The 26,381-nt window shown below is 41.1% G+C and overlaps 1 protein-coding gene across 7 annotated transcripts in view; it reads left to right on the plus strand.

Moving 5' to 3' along the window:
- The window catches only part of ikzf4 (IKAROS family zinc finger 4), a 187,109-nt gene that overhangs the window by 67,186 nt on the left and 93,542 nt on the right, over positions 1-26,381 (plus strand). For all 7 annotated transcript variants that reach the window (XR_007246696.2, XR_007246694.2, XR_007246695.2 and 4 more), the window contains one exon: positions 445-499. Coding sequence is in view for 4 of the 7 variants with exons in the window: in XM_059643389.1 (XP_059499372.1) it covers positions 460-499 (40 nt within the window). In the remaining 3 variants the exon portion in view is untranslated. The remainder of the gene's footprint in view (positions 1-444; positions 500-26,381) is intronic.

Consider the following 26,381-nt stretch of genomic DNA (forward strand, 5'->3'; position numbering starts at 1 on the left):
AGAAATACTCATTCTATTTTTTCGGTGGGCTTTTTTTTCTCCTGAGCTCCTTTCTTGTATTTAAAGTTTCCAAAAGTATGTGTCTCTTTTCTCTAAGGCAAATGGATTAGCATTGTTCAACAATTAAAGAATACTTGGGATGTCCTTAAGTTCTCATGTTGCCTCATGAAGTGGGGGGGAGAAAAATGTGCTGTTGGACTTCTGGATGAAGATTATTTTCCCAAATTTTACTTGCAAGTTGAACTGGATACAGAAAGATCAGCAACATGGTGATTTAAAATACAATGACCAGGAGTTCAGCAATGTCACTTCTTTTTCTCTGGAATTTTTTTTTTGGGGTGAGGTTGATAGCTGAAGCTTCTGCAGTTAATACATGGAAGTTTGAGACCCCATTGATGTAGAGAACAGATGTATAACTTTTTCTTTTTTTTAATATACTTCTAGCACAGCACTTTGAAAATGGACTTAGAAGACTGCAATGGTCGTGGTTATATTTCAGGTAAGAGGTGTACTTTTGGCATAGAATAATAGAATGGTTGCAACACAGAAGGAAGCTATTCAATCCATTGTGTTTGTTCCAGCTCTCAATTGCTTTTTGAACCTGTCTTGAACATCCTGCCAAATGGTGCAGTCCAGATCCTGTCCACTTGCTGTGTAATTTTTTTTTTAAAAGTGCTGTTCCACTCGTTATTCCTACATTTTTGTTTCAGTCACCTGTTTTTTTAAAATCGGTGTCCTGTGGTTCTCCTATTTCAAGGACCGCAATTTCCCCCTTCCCAGTGATCAAAAATGCCCTCAAATGCATCTCTTGCATTTCCTGCACTTCTGCCCTCAACACCCCCCAACAAAAACTTAGACAGAATCTCTCTGGTCCTCACATACCACTCCTCCAACCTCCCGCATCCAGCATATCATCCTCTGCCACTTATGATCTAACCCTTCCCTCCCCACGCCTATCTGCCATTTTGTAGGGACTGTTCACTTTGCGGTTCCCTCATCTCCGCTCCACTCTCCCCATTAATCCCCCTGCAACCGCAGGACGCGCGACACCACCCTTTGCTTTGGGCCTTGGATGGAGGCAAACTTTCCAATGTCGGGCAGGAGTTCACTTTGTATATCCTCCAAACTGGTCTACTGTATTTGTTGCTCTCTCTGTGGCCGCCTCTACATTGGTGAGACCGTGCGCAGACTCCAACCATTTTGTGGACCATCTGTGCTCTGATTAATTGGCAATTTTTAATTGACGACACCTTCTGGTCACCAGCCATCTTAGCTCCCCCTTCCACACACTCTAGGTGAGATGCCCACCCTGGGCCTTCTCCAGTAACATAGCGATGCCGCATGCAAACTGGAGGAGCAACACCACCTATGCTCATTCCTTTTTTTTTTGGGTGAATTCTATGTTCAGGCATGTAGTATTTTCCTAACCTGCCTCATTCCATGCCCAAACCACCTTCTCATCCCCACCTTCTTGACATGACATGACTTGTCCATCTTCTTCCCTCACCTATCCGCCCCACTCCTCCCACTGACCAATCCCTACCTGCACTCAGCTATCACCATTCCACCCACCTTCCCCAGCCCCACTCCGCCTCACTATTTATTTCCTAGCTTCCCCCCCCCCCCCGCCCACCACCCCAGTTCCAAAGATGGGCCCTGACCAAAAACGTAGACTCCCTGTCCTGTGTTCCTCCAACTCCATACTGTGTTAGACTCTGACTCTAGCATCAGCAGTTCTTGCCATCTCCCCTGGTTCATAGTCCTGTGACAAATTGGAACAGTTTCTCTCTACATCTAATCTTTCCAGATCCCTCATGATTTTTAATGGCTCTTATCAAACTATTTTAAGTTTCCTGGAAGAAGAACAGCCCCCAAGCTTCCCCATCCCTGAAACATTCTCCTGAATTTTTTCTGCACCCTATCTAATGCTTTTGTGTCCACACTAAATTGTGGTGTACATTGTACATTGGCTCAGCCTCAACCAGTGTTTTATATACAGGTTTATTGTGGTATTCTTAGTTTTATTTATGTCCTATTGATTAAAACCCAGGATCTGTCTGCCTTCTGAACGTGCCCTACCACCCCCCTGCCATCCTCCCTCTAACTGACGGCAGCACTCCTCCTGGTCCCTGTGCTCCTTACAATGCTGTCCTCACTTTATATTGCCCCTCCTTGTTCCTCTACCAGCTTTTTAAAATTGTGATATGAGCTTTGCTGCCCTTCCCTTTTTGCTGTTTTGAAGGTGGTAGTGACATGATCCTCGCTGATGGTAATACTGGATAAGTCAGCTGTCAGAGTTAAATTTGCTTTGATACATCATAAATTTTATTCTTTTAGTTCAATTACTGTGGCGGTAAGTCATTGAACATATTCAGAAGGTTGCTAGTGGTTTTTGACCACGCTTAATGTAATAATTTCTATGTATTTGGTGCCTATTCCATTGTTAGGGCATCATCTTGGTCAGCTTGATTTCTGCACCCCCCCCCCCCCCGCCAGCATTCACTGTCAGACTTTTACATGAACAAGGCTATTTGCTGAACGAGTGAATTCTGTGGAATTGTATTCCTATTAAAGAATCATCTTTGTTATCAAGATCAAGAGGGAAGTAAAGGTTTTCTAGCATTTTGAAATTAAGAATTATCAAATGCTCATGACGGTTTTTTTTGAGACGCAAGAATTTATCATGGTTTTTAAATGAAGCTATAAAATTAAGTCCAGACGGAACCTTCAAGTGGCTTTCTTATAAACAGCTTGCCTGTTAGTATGTTACAAAGAAGTTCTCAGCTTTCATTGAAAATGTTCAATTTTCTCATTCTCCAATAGTTCCATTCTATAGACCAGGAAGGCTCCAAGTTGTGTGACCCTTTATACCGAGAAAACAACTGACCTTGACTGCTGTCTTTTAATTGTGCCACTGGGCTAGTGAGGAAGAAGTTGCTTTTATTCTTGATAATGGGAACTGCAGATGCTGAAGAATCTGAGATAACAAAGTGTGGAGCTGGATGAACACAGCAGGCCAAGCAGCATCTCAGGAGCACAAAAGCTGACGGTTCGGGCCTAGACCCTTCATCCTGGGCCCGAAACGTCAGCTTTTGTGCTCCTGAGATGCTGCTTCACCTGCTGTGTTCATCCAGCTCCACACTTTGTTATCTTGCTTTTATTCTTAATTTGCACACAAGATCCCTACTATAAGAGGATGCAGGTAGATACTGGGACATGGCCAGTTGTGATGTCTTACCTAAATAACTTGTTAACCCCTCCTGTCAAAACTAAATACAGATAATAAATGTGTGGACAAAGCTATTGACAATGTGCTTCACTTCAGAGGAGCTATACTTTGCTCGGAGTGGATGTCTTTGAGAGTTGGAAGGAGGTGACGGTAGTTGGGGCGCGGAGATATAAAATTCCAGTCAAAGTCAGTGGGCAGTCAAATTCTGAAGGGTCACTGACTTGAAACTTTCTCTCCACAGATGCTGCCAGATTTGCTGAGGTTTCTCCAGCAATTTGATTTTTGTTCCCAAGTCTCTGCTGGGGCTCCTCCTGTTGTAGCGATGACGAATGCTACAGAAGTCATTGTGTGTGATTTATCTCCCAAGTTGACTTTTTTTTTCTACTGAATCAAACGTGTGCCTAAGTCAATTGATGTGAAGCAGGAAGAGCACAGCAGGTCAGACAGCATCCGAGGAGCAGGAATGTCAATGTTTCAGGCCAAATCATTGACTTTCCTGCTGTGTTTTACCAGCTTCATATCTATATTGAATTGTCTTCCAGCATCTACAGTCCTTACTATCTCCAAACCTGTGCCGAGGTATTGGATGAAGCATTATTTGGTCTGTGATATTGACCGTTTGACTTGCATGTACACATAAATATAGGGCTTTCCAAATTGTAGGTTACAAACCTTGAGGCAGCAGTGGCTGCTGTAGAGCTGAGCTGAGTGCAGAAGTTTTCTTTTGCATTTTTTGCTTGTGGGCATGACCGAATTAGCCTTGTCTTGTTAGAGGCCTGTTCGAGGAAATTCTGTGAACAGGTTGACATTCCTTTTTTACTTTTTTTTTAAAACTCCACCATTCCCTATCCATTAATAGGAATTTTTTTTCAAAATATTTTCTTTCCCTGCAAATGTCAGTCTTCCATTTTGTAACTAGAATAATTGATACACTATTCCATATTTTGTTGCACAGACTCCAAACTATAAATAATTTTACCTTTTTAAGTACCAGATGTTTCCTATCATAATCTCTTATTGATATTCTTGGGAAATGGTATCATGTTGAGTGTAACGGCAGATTGTGCTTTGCCCTTGCACTTTCATTTTCAACAGCAGATTACTATTTCTTCTGAAATTTAGATTGGAAGGTAAGTTGTTATTGTTTAGCACAATTTTTTTTTCCCCTTGTTGTATCAGTGTTAGCCAAATAATTCTAGCCTAATGCCTGACGCAGGTAGAAATTTTGTTATATGTTAAACAAAAGCTTGGTAATTGGGTGGAAGTGAAAAGATCCCATGATGCTATTTCATATAGGAATAAGTGAGTTCTCTCTGGCATTCTGACCAATATTTATCCCTCAATCGGGATCACAAAAAGATGATTATCTGGTCATGACTGCATTGCTGTTTATTGGAGCTTGCTATTTGCTGCCACACTTCCTACGTTAAAACAGTGACTACACTTCAGAAGTCTCAAGGGCTGCAAAACACTTGAGAAATCTGGTCAAGAGAAATGCTCTAAATGCCATTTTTTTTAAAACAAGTAACTTCCACGTACAGTAGTGGTTTTATTTCCCCCCCACAATTTCTCAACCTCACAGGAGCTGATACTTAAAAAGCTTCTTGGAGATGATAATTTTTTTAACTCCATTTTTTTTCAAGAGTTTAAATCCGACTTCCTCCTTTCAGAGTCAAACAGCTCACTTTAATTATATGTATATTCGAGGAAAATTATTGGTTTCCCTGGTTTTGAATATTAACTAATGTTTAACAAGAATACATTGCATAATGTTACAGAATTTGGTTTGTAAGTTTGAATAATTCCCTTTTCTATTCTTTGGAAAAACTTGCAGTGTTGTATCAGGATGGGCTTGGTATAGGAATATTAGTTGAAGCTTTTTTTTAAAAAATTGCTTATATGTTGTAAATGGTTTTAAAGAGCAGCCAATAAGTTAAAACTAGATAAATATACTGAACAGAAACTCAACCCATTGAGAATGCAACATATTTGTCATTGGGATTGCTCGCTTCACAATCATTTGGCAATGCTGAGTGTTCTCCCACAAGTTCTCCATGAGCTTCTTGGATGTTTTAGCTGAAGCTATAGTTTCTTTTCAGGAACAGCAGCAACCTGCAAGAAATTTGCAGTCAAGTTAATATTAGCAGCAGTATTTCCTTTAAATATTGTATTTCTAGTTGTTGTTTCATCAGACACTTAACTTTCTCAGCCGATTTGCATCTGCTATTTACCAATAAGTAAAAACAGGCTTAATAAAATTTATGTTTATCTTTTTTAGGAATCTGGTCTTGTGACTTTTTATAACCAGAAGTATGATAGTCAAATTGGAAATTGCTTATTTGAGTTGAAAAGGCAGGTTTACAACATTGTTTGAGGAAATAAACATTTGAAAATTTGCCTGTTTTAATTGGCTGTTTCAGTATTCATCATGGACGAATACAGCTTCTATGTAATCTTGTACCACAGCAACGTCCTTAGGATTCAAGTTTATTTTTCTGCAACGTTATAACTTTCTTCTTTTGAGTCTTTATGCAGTGCAATTATGCCCATTGGAATCACTGTAGAAACACTGGAGGAGAAAGGCCTTTTTGAAAATGTGATTCAACTGATATTAATTTACCTTTAAGCTTTTTATTAAAAACTTTTCTTTCTAATTTAAGGAAGCCTTTTTAACACAGAATAACCTTTGAATAGTAAGTTGTACCATGACATTTTTGAAACCCTTGACCAATTTCATCATCCTGTCTTCCCCTTTCCATGCCAGCTCCACTTCTCATGGCTTCCCAGTCTTGCAGCCCCCATTCCATCCCTCGTGGAAACTGTTTTGCCAGCCAGAGTAACTTTTGAATTCCCCTTCTGTTCTGATTTTTCTCTAGCTTTGTCACCACCAACTGTGAGCAGCCATATGTGCCTCACGCACTCTAACCATCTTTTAATGAAGCAGTTCATATCCAATTGCAACAGGACCTGGAAAATATCCAGGCTTGGGTTGACAAAACACCAGTAACAGCCATACACAATACTAGACAATGACCATATTCAGGAAGAGCAAAATCTAACCACTGCTTCTTGATAGTCAGTGACGTTAATAAAATAACTCCATAAGAGGCTGGTATCCTGTCACCAAATCCCCCTTTATTTACACACACAGACCTTAACTGTAGGGCTGCCTCTTCAGAGTCAGCTGTCAGAGTGTCAGTATCTCTGACACTGTCTCCTTTATCTGTCAGCTAGGGCTCCCTGATTGAGGCTGTTAATCTGATCCAATCAGGGAACTCATTCTGTGAGCTGTTGGCCTTAATACCATCATTATATCCCTCTTGAGTACGTGGGCATAGACCGATCCTCCTCCTCCTCCTCTGAGACATTCCTGGGGTGTTTTAGCACTGGGTCAGGTTCCTCTGAATTGGCTTCTAATATGGATAGCATGTAACACACAGGATTCCACCTCCTTGCACTAAGAGCCTCTCAATAGAATTTCTCTCTTCCTCTGGCACAGGTGCCAAGGTGGCTACATCTATCATGTCCATCTTCTGATTCTGAGGACTCAGGAAGGCTTGACGGAGAGGGTGAATCTACAGGTTCTGGCAGTCTTTGATTGTTCTGAGGGATGGGGCATAGATTCGCCACAGTGCAGAAGCAGGTCATTTTGGCCCATTGAGTCCACACCAATCCTCTGAAGAGCATCCCACCCAGAACCAGCGCTGCTGTATCCCTGTAACACTACATTTCCCATGGCTAATCCACTGAGCCTGCACATCTTTGGACAGTGAGGGGGAACTGGAGCACCCGGAGGAAACCCACTCAGACACCAGCAGAACGTGCAAACGCCACACGCAGTGGCCTCAGGGTGGAATCAAACCCACATCTCTGGTGCTGCCGGCAGCAGTGCTAAGCACTGTGCCACATGATTTGCTCCTGCACAATTTGCAAATTTGAAGGTTTCATACAGCCCACATACTAGTTCAGGACGGTGTCGCACCTGCCCGAGCTTTATACGTCACTGGCCCTGACGTCACATCGCTCATGCCTCTTAGCCATGTAGGGCCTCTTGGACCAATGATCTTGCTCTGGAGTCTTGTGTTGGAGATCGGCATTCATGATGCCGTTTCACCCTCCTTCACCACTCCATCACCCAAACTGGACCCACCATAATACCCGTGGACAAGGGAGGCGCAGTTGTAGTATGGCGCACTGACCTCTGCATTGCTGAGGCCAGATGCCATCTCTGACACCCCCTTCTACTGCTCTCTGGATCATGACCCCACCTCCGAGCACCAAACCATCCGCGACCTCCCACCCACCGCCTCCAACCTCATTGTTCCCCAACCCTGCACTGCCCGCTTCTTTCTCCTTCCCAAAATCCACAAACCCAAAAAGTTGCAGCTCTACAGGCCGGCAGAAGAATTACTCATTGTAGCAGATGAAAAGTAACGTAATTTGTCTGGAAAATACATTCTTTCTGCATTCTGGGCTTAGGCTTTGATAGCTAGATCCAAACCAACCAAACTTCCTAAATAACTTGTAAGAAATGCTTACTCCAACTCAAAGCCGACTTGCGAGCGAGTTTCTTCAGGATCGTGGTTGCCTCTCATCACCAGTGAAATAACCGCAGAGAGTCTGATATCCTGTCACCAAGTCACCCTTTAAATAACACATGAACGGTCCATGAATTTAATACAGCCTTCTCGGATTCAACTCGGTCAGTATCCCTGACACTCCCCTTTTTTTCTTTTAGCCAGGGATCCCTGATTGGATCAGATTAATAGACCTAATTAGGTAACTCGTATTCTGTGAAGTTCAACTGGCTGACCTTGTTACAGTTATGATAATTACTATTACTGAATCTCCACTATCGGCATCCTGGGGGTTACCATTGACCAGAAACTGAACCAGACGAGCCACGTAAGTACTGTGGCTACAAAGGAAGGCTACAGCCTAGAAATGCTGCAGTGAGAAACTTGACCCCTGTGTCCCCAAAGCATGTTCACAATCCAAAGGTATGATAGAATGCTTCCCGCGTGCCTGGATGAGTGCAGCTCCAACACTTATAAAGGTTGACAAAGCAATCTGCTTGATTGACACCACATTGTAAACATCAACCTCCTTCACCACTGCTGCTCAGTAGCCGCAGTATGTATTGTCTGCAAGATGCATTGCAGAACTTCTCATAGGTTCTTTAGAGAGCATCTTCCAAGCTGAAAACCACTCTTTCATCCAGAAGGGCAAAGGTGGCAGATACATAAGAAGACCACCAACTGCAAGCTCCCCTCCAGGCTCCTCACCATTCCTAACTTTGAACCTCTTCCCTAACATTGCGTGTCAGCCTACACCCAAATGGTCAGGAGTGTTTCAAGCCCAACTGGAGATGGACAATAAATCTGGCTCAGTCAAAGAAGCTCACATGCCATGAATGAATGTTTGTCTTTTTTTATAAAAACTCGTACTACACACCTGGCACCATGCACCACCCATCTCATGGGAGCCCATGTTCAAATTCTTCAGACAGTTTATATATAAATAACCCTGCACCCCTTAAACTGACTGATCAAAACAGTCTGGACTGACAAACACTTATTATAGATTTGGTGAAAGACAAGTTGCCAGAATAAACTTAAAGTAGCAGGATACAAATTGCATGGCACATGAACTCAGAGTAGCATTGCTGATAATTGTAAAGCAAATGTAGGAAAAACTGGGAACGCCTAGTACTGTGGTGTTAATATTTTTTGGCTTAAACTCAAAACTATTGAGTTTTCTTCTAAGCAACAAATATCTTTTGAAGTGCTCAAATAAAGAGAGATGAAACCACAAAAAATTAGAAACTTGCAATAACAAAATATGCTGGAAATTTGGAAAGATCAAGAAAGTCAAGTAGAAAGCCAAGTTAATGTTTTGTGCTCATAGAAGTTTTCAGAACTGAAAACTAACTAGAAGTGAGCATTTTAATAAAGTTAAGGGGTGAAGAGGGGAATAACAGGTCCTTGAATTGCAGAGGTGGAGTTAAAGTTGAATGATTGTCATGCTACTGAATGATATTTGTACAAAAGATTATTCACTGAAACACAGAAGGACATGAAAAGAACATTATATGTGGAAACATTTGAGAAGAGACCAACGCAAATTGAAAGAGGTGAAATTTTAGGCCATGAAAAACTATTGATGCAAAAGATGTTCAATTTTATTTAAAATGATGGAAAAGTAATGATGTTTGTCCTGAGAGTGGAAAGACATGAGTGCAGTCCCCTCTCGTTTTGCTGTAACCGTCAGCAGGGTAAAAGGATCGACCACCAGCAATGTTGATCTATTTCCTTTTCCTGAGATTCACAGCTTCACTCCTCATGAGCACCCATTGTTTTTAAAGAATGTGAAGGACATAGCTGATGTCTGAATCAATTCTAAGAAGATAGGTAACAGTATTCATCTGATTTGGCTGAGTAGCACAGGAGGGGGGAAAAAAGACATTCAATTTCAACTTGTCTTTTTGTTTTGTTAGTGTCTGAATGCTTGGGGTCAGATTTGTGGAAGTGATAGCACTACTCCTAATTCGTCAAGACCACACAATGAATAGTGAATAAAGTCTACGAGATTAAAGGAGGTACATGAAAGTTGCTGTCTTCCACAGTTGTGTACTTTTACTGAGCTTGCTCTTCTTCCTGTCCTACTCATGGCATATTGTGCATTCACTGTCTAGGGAGGGAAGGAGTTGAGTATAATTTTAAGCTGCATCAATTTAACTGAGCTATTTCCAGAATTCCAAATGTATGTGAAAAATGCTGATTTTTTTTTTAAGATGGTATACCTGATGATTTAATAATTGGCTACATATGTGTAAGGGGGAGTTACAGCATTCCATTTACTGGATTAAGAATTGCTCCCGCATTCCCCAAAAAATTGTAAAGTTAAACATATTGAAGCTGTAGATCATTTGGCACTGTTTGATGGTATGGGTCACTTTGTTCCAAACAGTGCACCTATAGACCGAGAGGAGGCTGGCTTGCTTTCATTTCTTGGAAGATCTCTTTCTTGGAAGGTATGTTGATAGCAGCACAATATACCTGGTAGCAGTATTGCCTGACTTATTTTCCTGATCTCATAGTTCCAGTACCAGCGCAAAATGCAGGCAGGATTCACATCTTCAATCTCTCTCTTACGTTTTGCATTCAGCCAACGAGATCACTTTGAGCAATGTGTTTGAACAAGCAGAAATTTAGTAGGGTTTTGAGACGAATCTTGCATTGAGACTACAAATCTATATTTGTGGACAGTGTGAAAAACTGGAAGATATTAAACTGTTTGGACACTTTATGGGTTAAACAGGGTTTTCCCCCACCAGGGGAGCAGGCAACATATGGCCAATAGTTTAATGTGGGCTGTGATCCACCTGCTAATTATAGCAAGTCAAGCATCTTGTTTGTTGGGGGGTTGGGGAGAATGGGGTATGTAGGTTGGGAAGCCAAGCAAAACTTTGAAGCAGTTAAGTTTTTTTTTTTATTTGCTTTTAACTGCTGGAAAACATGGCTCTGGAAGAGAAACTAGGGCCCTGTGCTGCTGATCTTAGTTTCTGCTTCAAATCCCTTGGGAATTAGAAGGAACAAAATCTCCCCAATTAAGCCAGCTCCGCCATTCAACAGGATAGTGACTGATGTGAGATTCTTCACATCAACTGTCCTGCCATTTCTCCTTAACCTTTGATTCCCCTACTGGTCAGGATTTCATCTATCTCAGACTTAAATATCAACAAGTACTCTTGCCCCACAGCTCTTTGTGGCAAAGAGTTGTGGTAGTCCTAATACAACACATCTCCCGCTTCCCCTCGATCCACTCTGGTTGAGACTTCCTCAAACCTGTAATAAATCAGACACTGTTTCCCTTCCATGAAACCATGCTGACTCTGTTGCATTAGGTTATGATTTCCCAAACGTTTTGCTATTACTTCCTAAATAATTAATTCCAATACTTTTCCCACAATAGATGTTCAGCTAATCAGCCTATAGTTATCTGCTTTTTGTCTCCCTCTTTTTGAAGAAGGGTCACATTAGCAGTTTTCCAATCCTCAGGTACTTCTCCAGAATCCAAAAACTTTTGGAAAATTGCAACTAATCTAGCCACTATCTCTGAAGCTATTTTTGGATCCTAGGATGCAAACCCAGGGGTCGGGGACTTAACTGCCTTTAACCCCAGTAGATTGTTTTGTTTGTTTGTTTGTTTAATACTCCTTATCTAGTGATAGTACTTAATTCCTCCCTTTTATTCTTCAGTATTAATGAGATGTTCAAATGTCTATTTAACTCCTGTACCATTTCCTTGTTCCCTATAATTGTCTTGCCAAATTTAATTTTCTAAGGGACTTGGAGGGGAACTTTGGAGGTGGTGGTATTCCCGTATGTCTGATGCTCTTGTCCTTCTGGATGGAAGTGGTCGTGGGTTTGGAAGGTGCTGTCTAAGGATTGCTGGTGAATTTCTGCAGTGCATCTTGTAGATGGTGTACACTGTTGCAACTGAGCATCAGTGGTGGAGGGAGTGGATGCTTTCTGTGATGTCATTTTACTATGTGCTGGGCCCCAATCCTGAGCTTCGATTTATCATGTTTTGGTGGGGGATAAAAAGCCTTCCAAATTATGAGCCAAAAAGCAAATTTAAAAAGCACGTCTTCCTCCTCAACAAATTCCTGTTCTGGCCCAAAACCCCCAAAATGTATAATCACTCAGGTTATGCCTCATTCTGGACGTGATCGCGCCTTTCTGAACATGCCAAGCTTACTGATTTCCACCCAAAATGAAACTTGCTTGGAAAGACTTTCCATCATTCTACAGAAATTTTGTTTTGTCAACAAGAAACTTGGTGGACTGTAAGAATTTAGGAAATTCTTTATTTTGTTTTTCGGACCATTGGCCAGCAAGGATATTTTTCTCTTGTCGTTTTCAAAGTATAAATTTTGCAGTGTCTTTGATTATCTCTGAGTGTTTATTTGTATTTGGACTAAATGGGGATAATTCTGGATTATAACTTGGTTGTTAACATGTTTTTTTCACTTGTTTTTAAGAAATGAGTTTTTATTTCACAATACATTGATCACTTCTGAGTGTATTGAAGACGTTTGGCAAAAGCCTCTTTGATTCTGGGTAGCAGTCCACAAGGAAAACAATTGGTGGAATATAATAATTAAATCAAAGCATTTACACTAAATAATGAGACTGGTGGAGTCGTGAAGGTTGATTTCCAGTACATTCCTATGAGGAAAGGCTAAGGGACTTGATGCTGCTTTTGTTAGAGAGAAGAAGATTAAGAGGTGACCTAATAGAGACATACAAGATGATCAGAGGATTAGACAAGGTGGATAGTGACAGCCTTTTTCCTTGGATGATGATGGCTAGCACGAGGGGACATATCTTTTAAATTGAAAGCTGATAGATATCGGACGGATGTCAGAGGTAGGTTCTTTACTTGGACAGTAGTAAGGGCGTGGAATGCTCTACCTGCAACAGTAGTAGACTTGCCAACTTTAAGGGCGTTTAAATGGTCATTGGATAAACATATGGATGATAATGGAATAGTGTAGGTTAGATGGGCTTCAGATTGGCTTCACAGGTTGATGCAACATCGAGGGCTGAAGGGCCTGTACTGCGCTGTAGTGTTCGATGTTCTTCCCATCACAGATGTGACAGTTGCATGTTTGCATTACTAATAATTATTGAAATATGATACATATAAGTAACTGTAAAATGCTTTTGAAATGCAGATTGTGATTTCAAATTGTGGTTTTATAATTGTATTTACAAACTGCTTTAATATTTTAGATCTGGAAACTCAACATCTAGGAGTCAGTGCTGATGCAGTTAAGTAGCTTTACATAGAATAAATTGATTAGAGACAGTCATCCAGAAAAGAATAATTTGACCAGGGATAGTCAACCCTTTGTGAAGGGTTGGCCGTGCCTCACAAACCTTATTGAGTTCTTTGAGAAGGTGACCAAACAGGTAGATGAGAGTAAACAGGTTGTGGTGTATATGGCTTTCAGCAAGGCGTTCAATAAGGCTCCCCACAGTAGGCTATTGTACAAAATGCGGAGGAATGGGATTGTGGGAGATATAGCAGTTTGGATCGGAAATTGGCTTGCTGAAAGAAGACAGAGGGTGGTGGTTGATGGGAAATGTTCATCCTGGAGACCAGTTACTAGTGGTGTACCGCAAGGGTCGCTGTTGGGTCCTGGATGAGTTAGTAAATTTGCAGACGACACTAAGGTCGGTGGAGTTTTGGATAGTGACGAAGGATGTTGTAGGCTGCAGAGAGACATAGATAAGCTGCAGAGCTGGGCTGAGAGGTGGCAAATGGAGTTTAATGCGGACAAGTGTGAGGTGATGCACTTTGGTAGGAGTAACCGGAATGCAAAGTACTGGGCTAATGGTAAGATTCTTGGTAGTATAGATGAGCAGAGAGATCTCGGTGTCCATGTACACAGATCCTTGAAAGTTGCCACCCAGGTTGACAGGGCTGTTAAGAAGGCATACAGTGTTTTAGCTTTTATTAGTAGAGGGATCGAGTTCTGGAAACAAGAGGTTATGGTGAAGCTGTACAAAACGCTGGTGTGGCCGCTCTTGGAGTATTGCGTCTGGTTCTGGTCACCGCATTATAAGAAGGATGTGGAAGCTTTGGAAAGGGTGCAGAGGAGATTTACTAGGATGTTGCCTGGTCTGGAGGGAAGGTCTTACGAGGAAAGGCTGAGGGACTTGAGGCTGTTTTCATTAGAGAGAAGAAGGTTGAGAGGTGACTTAATTGAGACATATAAAATAAATCAGAGGGTTAGATAGGGTGGATAGGGAGAGCCTTTTTCCTAGGATGGTGACGGTGAGCATGAGGGGACATAGTTTTAAATTGAGGGGTGCAAGATATAGGACAGATGTCAGAGGTAGTTTCTTTACTCGGAGAGTAGTAAGGAAATGGAACGCCTTGCCTGCAACGGTAGTAGATTCGCCAACTTTAGGTACATTTAAGTCGTCATTGGATAAGCATATGGACGTACATGGAATAGTGTAGGTTAGATGGGCTTGAGATCGGTATGACAGGTCGGCACAACATCGAGGGCCGAAGGGCCTGTACTGTGCTGTAATGTTCTATGTTCTATAATCTTGTCGACCTAGATGAGAGCACTGTGTACAGTAAAACATTTTAACAACACAAATGCAAGAAGGTAGTTTTTGCCTGCCAGAATCCAAATTTAAACTAAGCAGTGATCGTGTGCTTCAATATGTTTAGAAGAGGAATTACCTAAGTCCTTCACTGAATGATCTTTTATGTTTGCAGTGTCCGTACAATCACTGCTTATTGTCTTTCCCTGTTAATAAGTTAAATAAGAGGGTTTTTCATTAAGAATCTTTTAAATATTTGTAACTTCAGTTTTAATAGTCTATTCCTGCCTCTCTCTCTCTTTATTTTTATTTAACTTTTAAAATCAGCTCATGAGCCAATGCTTTGCTTCTATTTTTAAGCCTGCACTTCCCCACCCCACAACTTACCTCAATAGTACCACTTTTCTCTTCCTGAAATACTGCCACGTGTGCAGAGTTGCTCCAGCAATTTCCGTTTTCTGCTTCTATGCCGTCTCTCCCTTTTTAAACATTTTCTAAGTTCTAATAAGATCACTTCTTGCTCTTCGAAACTCTAGAGAAAACCGGTCCTATTTGCCAAATTGCTCCAAAGGACAGTCCTGCCATCCTGGACACAAGTCTGGTAAACCTTCATTGCACTCCCACTAAAGCATTACTACCTTCCTGAGCTGAGGAGAGCAAAAGTGCGCACAGTACTCCAGGTGCAGTCTAACCAAGCTCCCATGCAATTGAAGCAAACTTTCACTACTCCTGTACTCTAATCCTCTTGGACTAAAGGCTGACATTCCATTAGCTGCCTTTAATAGCTTGCTACACCTGCATGTTAGCTTTTAGTGACTTATCGACAAGGATACCTAGGTTACTTTGCACATCTATAATTTCCTATCTCTTGCCATTTAAGAGATAATCTGCACATCCGTTTCTCCTATGAAAGTAGATAACCTTTTAGGCCAGAAACGTCAGCCTTCCTGCTCCTCTGCGACTTGACCTGCTGTGTTCATCGAGCTCTACACCTTGTTATCTCAGATTCTCCAGCATCTGCAGTTCCTGCTATCTGCAACATGATGTCCTAACTTGTGTACTCAATGTCGTTTTCAGTGTCTGGTTCAATGCCAGTAGGCCCGGCCAGTTTAATTTCTTTGTTGAGGCTTTGTTGCAGTTGTTAAAACTGAGTGACTTGCTGTGTCATTTGAGGGCAGTTGAGTGTCACTGCTGAGGGTCTAGTATTCACAAATAGGTCCGATCAGGTAGGGATGGAAGATTCCTGCCCTGAAGGACATTAGTGAGCCAGATGGGCTTTTCCAACAATTGGCATTTGTTTTGTGGTTGTGATTAGGCTCATTTCAGTTTTGAATTCAAATTCTGCCATAGTGGGATTCAAACCCAAGGCCCCAGAACATTAGCTGTGTTTCTGGATTAATTTGTTCATTGATAATGCCACTATGCCATCTTCTCCCCATTCTGACTTTTACTGTATCATTAAACTGGCAAAAGATTTCCCAGTTTGAATTCCCACTTTGACTCAAATTCACGCCGTCTCTGTTTCACTCCCTCACTCTGACCAGGCAGCTTGCTCTGTGCAAAATGTTTTCAAAAAAGCGAAGAAGGAAATTCAACTAATTCAACCTCGTTTGCAAGTAAGTCTCAAATTTTGCAGAGAGAAAATAATGCTTCTGTTGTGATTTAAATTGCTCCGAGTCTACTAAACATAAAGCTGTAAGTGTAGCAGATAAAATCTGGCAGGACGCAACTGACAAATGTATTATGGTGCTACATCTTGGCATCTGCCACCCTACTTGGCTGCTGTCATCTTGCAGCTGTCTTGGTTCTGTTGCCACGGCTTTCCTAGGAATCACTTTTTGGCTTCTCCTTCTACTCTTGCTGTGATCAACTTAAATTTAGAAATAAGGAAGAAAGTGAAATCAGTTCAACAAACGTACTCATACACTGCATATGTACAGAATTACATTCCCGGTTTAAGATGATGCTGTGAGAGTGCACATTCCATTCCCTGCTTGGCTCACTACCCATTTTATTACGTAATATTATGTTCGAAGTTATTAGGCTCCAGGCAACTGGGTTGTGTGTGGGGAGCCAAATTGGAGGGTGTTGGATTATCGGGCAATTGATTTTTGATTGTGGTCCAGCAAAGTGCTACCACCCGCTTTCCGTGGTTGAGCTACAAAGAAGGTGTGGGATGTGAATTTGTCACATCAGGCACCTGCCACAGGCAATGCTTGTGTTATCCCCTGTAACATAAACTGGGTGTGGATGTTGTGGTATTGAAGGCCAGTAGACATGCATTACATTATGACGTATAAACATTACATTTCTCAGACACGTGTCAGGACTCTCTCTCTCTAAGTTATTAAGTTGCAACAGAGGAGCATGCTTCCACTGGAATGTCATGCGTCAGGTGACTGGAGTTAAAATGGAGTCAGATCGTTATACCCCAGAGTCATAGTGATTATATGATGTGCATGTCTCTCAAAGGTATACTGACTGTAAGACCTAACACATCATTTCTTTCTCCCCAGGATTTTAATCTTCTGACAAGCAGATATACATGCTTGTACATAAGCATGTGTTGTCAGAGTTTACAACACTGACATTTCAAAGGTCAATGAAATGTTTTTAAGGATAGATAGCACATCACGATCTGATGATCTTTGTATACCCATCAGGAGACATTTACATTGTTCTGTTACATGACAACTCTGTTGCCTTGCTGCTGATTGTTGTCAGTCAACATAATTGTGCAACCATCATCAGAATGTTCTTGCTCTCTATGTATAATTGGTGTGCCATACGTCAGTCTGACCTGATTTCTATTTCTTGGCAATATTTCTTTACACAAAATGTAGCAATGTCGTGTGAAAATTGCTTTGTTGCATTACACTTAATGATCATTGATTTGATAGTACACCATACGTTCTGCTAGACCACTTGAGCGTGGATAGTGGGATAACCATTCGACGAGACTCACTCTCTCACTTAGTAGACAAGACTTTAAACAGCTTGTCATTGTGCCGTGGTCCATTGCTAGACACTATCTGTTCTGGGACACCAACTAAACTGAATATAGTGCTCTTTGTGTCAATGATGGTCATGCTTGTTGCGTTGCCAAGTCATAGATTACTTCTCTAAATTATTCAATCATCAGGATGTAATGTTCCCCATACACTGAATTTGCCTGTTTCTCCTTTTTCGTTCAGGGAGTAGAGGGAACATTATGGATTGTAGAGCTGCCCTCCCACTGCTGGGGTTTATTATATTTGGCATTGTTCACGTGCATTCATGGGTTGTTGAATGTCTTGATTCATCACTGGACCATACGTAGATTCATGTACTAGTCACCTTGTGTGTTCAATACCATGCGTTCTTGATGTAGCAAAACATGATGTCTTGATCCAATGCTTTTTGGCATTAGAACTTGTTTCCCCTTGAAAATAACTTGTGTGCCAAGTTTGCCTCTGGGCAGAATGAACAAGTCTTCCCAAATTGTTCTTTAATGCTGTCGGGTCATCTGTGGATCATGACCTTTTGCAACTCCTGTAATTGCTCCATTAGTTGCCATTTGCAACTGTTTGCATTTTTTCTGGGCAAACGGTAACAGGTCAACCTTCAGAGTATCATCACCTTCGCAATCGGAACCATCAATGTGTAGATTGAGAGGATTTTCTTGGTTTTCATGGGTAATCTACTCTATATGCCTGACGTGACTTCTGTTATCTGTCTCTTGTCTCACTTCAAAGCCATATCCTTGCTGATTTAATTATGTCACACATGGGCCTTGTCTGCCACAGTGGGTGTGGTTTGAACCTCCTGAATTGAGTGTACTGTGTGTACTGATCATCCTGCCACTGCAGAACCATAGGTATTTCTACATAAGATTTTGGGAAGCCAGTGCTCATTGCTGGTATCGTGTTGCGATACCAATGTACTGAGTTGGTGATTCATTTTATGCTTTGAGGTGATCTCCCACAGGATAGATCATGGAGTGTGATTTGTTGAGGTCTGAGTCTTTCAGGATGCATTGTGCTATTATGTTGACACCAACTCGGTCGGTTTTAATTTTTAGTATGTGTTTCCCTGCCCTTGCAGGACACGTGATAGTAATTGTGAGTTAGAAAAGCTTCTGATCACCTTTTATAACATTGACATAGTAGATGAGGTTAAAATTGTGGAAAGCTAGATTGTCTTCTGAAATTTGCCTTTGCTTAGTTGACTCTAAACCTTATTGATTGTTTTGCATTTGTTCATCTTTGTCAGCCTTTATTTCAGATTTCTGGCATTTTCAGTATTCTGCTTTTATTTGTGTTTTTTTCCCCACACTTTGAGGGTCCGTTAATCATGAAGTTAATTCATATCTTGAGCTGGTCTTCAAGAACCTTCCCAATCTTTTCTAGATTTATCTGATTGTCCATGGAAAGACAGTATACATTAATTCTGCAAAGTCTCCCTTGCCAGTGGTCAGCAAGAGTTTTAGAGCTCTTTTCTCAGGAATATCTGTGGCTTGATCAGTAGAATAGAACTGCATTCAATGTTGATTTTGAACAGTTGTCATTCAACATGGGTATCTGGGTGTCCAGTCCATGATGAGCTTTCTGCTGCATATGCCTTTAAAAATGTTGCACTAGACCACCTTCAGCCACATGTCTCTGACTTGTGGCAGTGTTTTTTTTTAAATTGCTCCTTTCTAAAGAGCTTTGCTGTTCTGAAACTCTTGCTTAAGTATCGACCGCTGGGAATAGAACATACTAGTCTCCAACTTCTCTATAATGCTGCAATGACTTTGTGTTGCTACTCAAAATTGTGCCTTCTTTCCATTGCTTTTAATTCCGGCAATCATCTTATGTCTTTAAGCAACTGGTATTCCAACTATTAAAAAAGTGCATTAACTACCAAGAAAACAGTTTTCTATAGATTTGTACAACTTTCTGTGCTCTCAAACTGATGCTGTAAGAAATCCTCCCATCGTATGAAGGTTTTGTTGGCTGAAGCTGTTGTCCAGTTGGTCTTCGATTACATCTCCAAGATGTTGGGGTCTTTTATAGGTGGTCACTGTTGCTCTCATGGTATAAATTTGCCTCCTACAGGATATTTTACTTGATGTGGCAATGCTCCATCTTATCTCCTGTGACATAAGGAACTGGGTGTGGCTGTCATTGTATTTAAGAGTCCAGCAGTTATTTATTACAACCAACTCTAACATACAGATAGTACATCCTTCAAACACTTGTCTAAACTAACATTACAACAACACAGGAGCGCACTTTTTGTGATCCAAAATGTAAGGGAGTACAAGATTTTTATGCCTTCAGTTCACATGTCCGGCTTTTGTGAAATGTTTTTTTCCATTTATCTGCCTTGGCTGCAAAACTTAACCTAAATGAAACGAATTTTGTTTCAGGGACTTCACAAACTGAAAATGTGATTAATTAACACAATTTTGGGCCGAGCTTCCATTGTACACTTGTATGTCATGCTTTACTCCTGTGCGTTAAGCTTAAAGGCTTTCAATCTGCATACACAAAGCAGTCAGAATTAGGCAGACAAACTGAATATGACCTCGTAGCCATTACGGAAACATGATTATAAGGAGATCAAAACTGGAAACTTGATACTCTGGGATATTTGACCGTCTCAGTGAGACAAAAGGGATGGAAAGGGTGGTGGGATAGCCCTAATAAAAGAAGAAATGAAATGTGGACAGTGTGAGAGATGATCCACGCCCAGATGATGTAGAGCCCATTTGGGTGGAGGTTTTTAAAAAAAACAAAAAAGCAAGGGCAAGAAAACATTGGTGGCAGTAATCCACAGACGCCCCCCCCCCCCCCCCCAAATAAACATAAGCCACTCTGTGGGAAAGGCTATAAATCAACAAATAATAGCATATAAAAAGAATAGAGCAATACATATGGGTGACTTTAATCTTTTATATTGATTGGTTCAATCAAATTGGAAAGGTTAGTTATGATAATGAATTCATAGAGTGCATTAGGGATAGTTTCTTAGAGCAGTATCTCATGGAGTTCACCAGAGAACAGGCTATCTTGGATCTGGGATAACCAAGTGTGAAGCACTTGGTTATCTTGGATTCTCCAGCATCTGCAGTTCCCATTATTTTGGTTCTGGGAATGGGTAACGAAGCAGGGTTTAATAAATGACCTCTGAGTAAAATGTGTCCTAGAAAGTAATGATTATAATGTGATAGAACTTAATATTCAGTGTGACAGTGAGAAACCTGAGTCAGAAACCACTGTGTTTAACTTCAGTAAAAGGGAATTACAATGAAATGAGGATAGAGTTAGCTAAAGTGAACTGGGCAGACAAATTAGCACAAATGATAGTAAGCAAGCAGTGGCAGATATTAAAGTTGTCTCAACCAAAATATATTCCGATTTAAGGAGGAAAACTTCCGAGAGGGATAAGCCAACGAGGACTAACCAAGGAAGTTAGAGAGTATTAAGCTGAAAGAAAAGCATACAGGGAGACCAAAGTCAGTGATAGCCCAAAGATTGGAAAAAATTCAGAATCCAGCAAAGGAGAATAAAAAAGATAAAGACAGAGAAAATAAAGTAGTGAGAAGTAGTTTAAAACTGGCAATAAGTACTCCTTTTAAATATATATAAAGAAAACGTGGGGTCAAAGTGAACATAGACCCCTTTAGTAAATGAATCTGGAGAGAGAGTTATGGGGAACGAGGAAATGCAGGGGAGTTCACGGATATTTTGCATCAGTCTTTACAGTGGAAGATACTTTGAATATTGCATTAATACTCAAGAATAAGGGAGAGGAATTAAGTACTTATCATCACCACCACTAGCAATGTAGTATTAGGTAAACTGATGGGGTTGAAGGTAGATAAGTCCCCTGGCCCTGATGGCTTGCATTCTAGGATTCTAAAAGAGGATATTTAGACAGTGGATGTGTTGGTTGTAATTTTCCAAAAGTCCTTGAATTCTAAAGAAGTAGCAAAGGATTGGAAAACTAACGAGTTTGGGAGAGCAGCCTGTGACTAGCGTTCCATGTGGCCAAGTCTACAAGAAAGGACTGGCGTGGGCTCTGAAGAGGGAACATCGGAGAAGCGGTGGTGACAATGGAACCACAATGGGGAGGAGAGTTCCTGGAGCCACTGGCATGGAGAGGCCCAATCCAGGAGATCGAGGGACCAGCGCATATTCACTCGAGCCAGAGAGGGCTGAGTGAGTGCTAAGAATCCCTGCTCTATAGTAGATCCGAGGGGGAGGCCGTTTCATTTTTGAGCCTGATCAGCAAGAGTTTGCAAATGTTGGGAGTTAACGTAAATGTTGGAATTTAAGAATATAAACATTAGATTTTAAGAATGCAAAAAATTAAACTCCTGGGTAAGGAAAGGGTAGATATTTTTAAGGGTTGTACTTAGAACTGGTTCTTGCAGGCAGCAAGAGTGCACAAGTGCTGGGATTTGAGCTAAGTGTGGGAATTCGAGGCAAGTCTAAGTTCACTAATTGTTGAAGGGGCAAAGACAGCACTCTGTATGCTCCTGTCAGATGTGGGAGATTAGGGAGCAGTTGACTCTCCCTGGCAATTATGTCCGCAGGATGTGTGTTTGTCTGCGGCTCCTATCAAACTGTTTGTTTGGATCAGTCGGGGAGACCCTGAGGAGCGTACACAGTTTGATAGATACTAACTTCAGAGGTGTAGGAAGACTGGAGGATGGCTAATGTTGTGCCATTATATAAGAAAGGCCACAAGGACAAACCAGGGAACTTTGGACTAGTGAACTTGGTGTCAACTTTGGGTAAGTTGTCCTAGGTTATTCTTTGCATGCATTTGGAAAGGCAAGGACTTACTAGGGACGGTCAGCATAGCTTTGTGTGGGGGAATTCGTGTCTCTCTAATTTGATTGAGTTTTTTGAGGACGTGGCCGAGATTTTAGCAAGGCCTTCTACCAGGTTCCTTTGTCGTAGATGGGTTAGTAATGTTAGATTACATGGACTCCAGGGCCAGCTAGCCATTTGGATGTAAAATAGGTTTGACGGTAGGGGACAGAGTAGTAGTATGTTGTATTTCAGACTGGAGGCCTGTGACCAATCTGTTCAGCAAGGGTCAGTGCTGGGTCCACTGTTGTCTGTCATTGATATAAACAATTTGGTTGCGAATATAGGAGGTGTAGTTAGTAAGTTCGCAGATGACACCAAAATTGGTGGTTATAGTGGACAGTGAAGAGCATTATCTAAGAGTACAACAGGATCTTGATCAGCTGGGCCAGTGGGCTAAGGAGTGTTAGCTGGAGTTTAATTTAAATGAATGGTGTTGTGTTTTTGTAAGACAAACCACGGCAGGGCTTACACAGTTAATGGTAGGACCCTGGGGAGTGTTGTTGAAAAGGGAGACCCAGGTGTGCAGGTTTGTAGTTCCTTGAGAATTGTGTCACAGGTAAACTGGCTCGTGAAGGCAGCATTTGGCATGCTTGCCTTCATTGGACAAAGAATTGAGTATAGGAGTTGGGATGTCATATTGCAGCTGTACAGGATATTGGTGACGGCACTTTTAGAATTCTGCGTATAGTTCTCTTTGCCCTGCTATGGGAAGGATGTTATTGAACTGGAAAGGGTGCAAAAAAGATTTCCAAGGATTTTACAGTGAATGGAAGGTTTGAGTTATAAGGAGAGGTTGGATAGACTGGAGCTTTCTCCTCGGAGTGTAGGAGGCTAAGACATGACCTTAATGGAAGCTCATAAAATCATAGATAAGGTGAATAGCCAAGGTGGTTTTCCCAGGGTAGAGAAGTCCAAAACCAGAAGGCATAGGTTTAAGGTGCAAGGGGAAAGATTTAAAAGGGACGTAAGGGGCAACTTTTTCATACACACAGTGGTATGTTTATGGAACAAGCTAGAGGAAGTGGTAGAGGCAGGCACAACTACAACGTTTAAAAGGCACTTGGACAGGTATATTATTTGAAATAGTTTAGAGAGATATGAGCCAAACGCAGGAAAATAGCACTGGTTTATTTGGGCAAAGCTGGTCGTTTATGGATGAGTTGGAACGAAGGGTCTGTTTCCATGCTGTTTGACCGAGTCTGTAAATGCTAATGTAACACCTCTATTCAAAAAGGGAGAGGGTGGCAAAACTCTAGACTGACTCCCTTACATCTACTGTAGGAAAAGTAATAGAATCCATTTATTCAGGAAGTAACAGCAGAACATTTGGGAAATCATAATCGAATCAAGCAGTTGCATTGCTCCATGAAAGGGAAATGGTGTTTGAGTAATTTATTAGAGCTTTTCGAGGAATCTCATCCAGAGTGGATAGAGGGGACACAGTCGATGTGTTTTATTTGGACTTAAAAATGCATTTGACAAGGTATCTTTCAGTACCTTTGCAGTGTTCGTGGTAGTATTTTGACATGGGTAGAGAATTGGCTCATGGACAGGAAACAAGTGGGGATAAGAGGTTCTTTTCCCAGTTGGCTATCTATGACGAGTGGGTTCCACAGGGAGCAGTGCTGGAACTTGCAGCTGTTTACAAAATATATTAATGACTTGAAGGAAGTGAATAGGCTGCAGCCTGGCGCAACAGAAGGTGAAAAGGCAAGTTACAAGAGGGACAGTGAACTAGATGGGTTTTTACAACAATCGCTAATGTTTACATGATTGTCATTAGACCAGCTTTTTAATCCCAGATTTCTTGTTGGAGTTCAAATTTCACCGTCTGCCTGTTTCTATGCTAGGAGTGGTACACCATAGTTAAAATTGTGTCCAAAGTGTGGACCATGCACTCTCTGGAACTGTACATTGGAAAAAGAATTGAGATAGACTTGTATAGCTGTTGACCAGGAATATGCATCATCAGCAGTTATTTCAAGAGTTGTTTCTGTGTTCTCATAAATTAGACCTTTTTATGCAGAATTAAGGACTAAAATTTTATATAGAAATTCTAATAAACTTGTCTGCTCAAAATCAACACGTCCATTGAAGCAAAATTCAGGTAGTGTCAACTTGTGAATATTCTCATCTCTGTTCAAGATAGCTTTGTATCAGCCCCAGATTTTTGCTTTGAATTGAAATGGTTGCAGGATTTGATTAATGATGGAAGCAGGAGGTGATTTTTAAGGCTGTGCAAACAAAGCTGGTGTTGTATTGATGTAGTAAGTAGACCAAGTTTTTGGGCTGAAGGACCCTTTTGTTAACAATATTTTGAACCTTTCCAGTATTTGTCATGTTCTTGTTTGACCTCAGATGACAATCCTAACTCTATCTTTTTTCTGAATGTTCAACTTGTGTTTGGCCGTTTGTTTTTAAAAAGTTCATTTCACCATTTACAGGTGAACACAGTGGGGCTCGGGTGAAATTGGTGGCTGCTATTTCAACTTGGCAGGTTGATCCTTATTTTTCTGCAGAAGCTGGTTAATTTAACAAAAGTAGTTTTTGAAAAATTACTTGAGCAGAACAAAGAATTAACTAAACTCCAAAGTTTTTGAGTAGATTTGTTGCTCAGGTTGTGGATGCTGTGGTTGGTTGGTTGGTTGGCTGGCTCACCGAGCTGGTTCCTTGTTCCACAGATGTCATTAACCTGTGCTGATGTGGGTTTGTGTGCTACTGTGATGTCCAGTGGTCATAGGAGTCTTGTGGTCAGTTCAGATATGTTTTTGATGTATGGTAGTGTGATGTGTGTTAGGGCACGCAGTATCTTCCTGGTGTCTCTCATGTAATAGACATTGTCTGTAACAACCTGAACAATGCCAAAGAGATGAGTACCTCTTCCAAGCATTCAGGGACAATGGATACCCGAAAAACTGGGTCAGACGATGCCTGGGATCAAAGTGGCACACAAACCCACATCAACCCTATGCCAACTGCTAATCTGAACCGAAGACCCATTACCCACTGTGGACAGAGCCAATGTTACATACAAGATTCCTTGCAAAGACTGTGACAAACACTATGTCGGACAGACAGGAAGAAAATTAGCCGCACGAGTATTACGAACACGAACTAGCAACAAAAAGGTACAACCAATATTCACTCATCTTCATCCATGTGGCTAAGGAAAACCTTCAGTTTGATTGGAACAACACCAGGATTCTAGGATAGGCCAAGTAGAGTCAAGCACGGGAATTCCTAGAGGCCTGGTTCTACACTAGGAAAGCCATCAACAAACCCATAAAGTTAGATTGTGTGTATATATACTCCACTGCAAAGGAAAACTGGAAGTGAGGTAATCCAGCTGAACGGACACCAGAGTTTAAATAACTGTTGGAAAACACAACAGCGCTTCATCGGAGGCTGCACTGATGATTTTACCCAGCAGAATAATGAAATGACTGCCGAACCACAAACCAGCTTGATGAACCATCCAAACACGACTGACTAAACTATACCTTTTTTTTCTTAAAATGAAGGCTATTATGCCATGGTATCAAGGATATTTAAAAATAAAACATTTTGCAGAATTAAGTTCAGCCATTGCCTTGTAGTTGAGAGATAATGGGAACTTGTTGATCTTGTGGAGTGGCAATTGGTGGCAATTTTGGGATATGTGATAAAGGCAGCTAATTTTATGATGAATGTAATCGCATTCTCTCTTTCTACTGGCCCAAGTTGTATTAAGTTTACTTACAAAACTGTAACGTGTTTCAGCGTGCCATCTTACTTTCCAGGATTACTGGATTGCCAATTGAGTACAAACAAATTGTAATAAGCATTAGGTGAAATTTGATTAATGCTACATGTATAGATCAGTATTTGTGTGTGGAACTGTGCAGAATGACGGATCTGCTTCCAATCAGCATTTCAATGGAATCTAAATAAGGGGTAAAACCTTTTGTAAGCAGCTATTAATGAATGAAAGATTAGCCATCTAATGTGCTACTGTGGAATTAGCCAATGCATTTACTCTACGTCAAGTGAATTGAGCATTAAGATCCTGAATTGTGTTAAGTCTTGATCAGTATTCTGCATCTGAGTCTTCAGCATGCATCAAATATTCTAACTGTAAAGAGAGTGGTTGAGAAGTATTTGGCAAATGGATCAGCTATTGTCTGAAATTAACTGACT

The sequence above is a fragment of the Stegostoma tigrinum genome, chromosome X (genome assembly GCF_030684315.1).
Source record: "Stegostoma tigrinum isolate sSteTig4 chromosome X, sSteTig4.hap1, whole genome shotgun sequence".
NCBI lineage: Eukaryota > Metazoa > Chordata > Chondrichthyes > Orectolobiformes > Stegostomatidae > Stegostoma > Stegostoma tigrinum.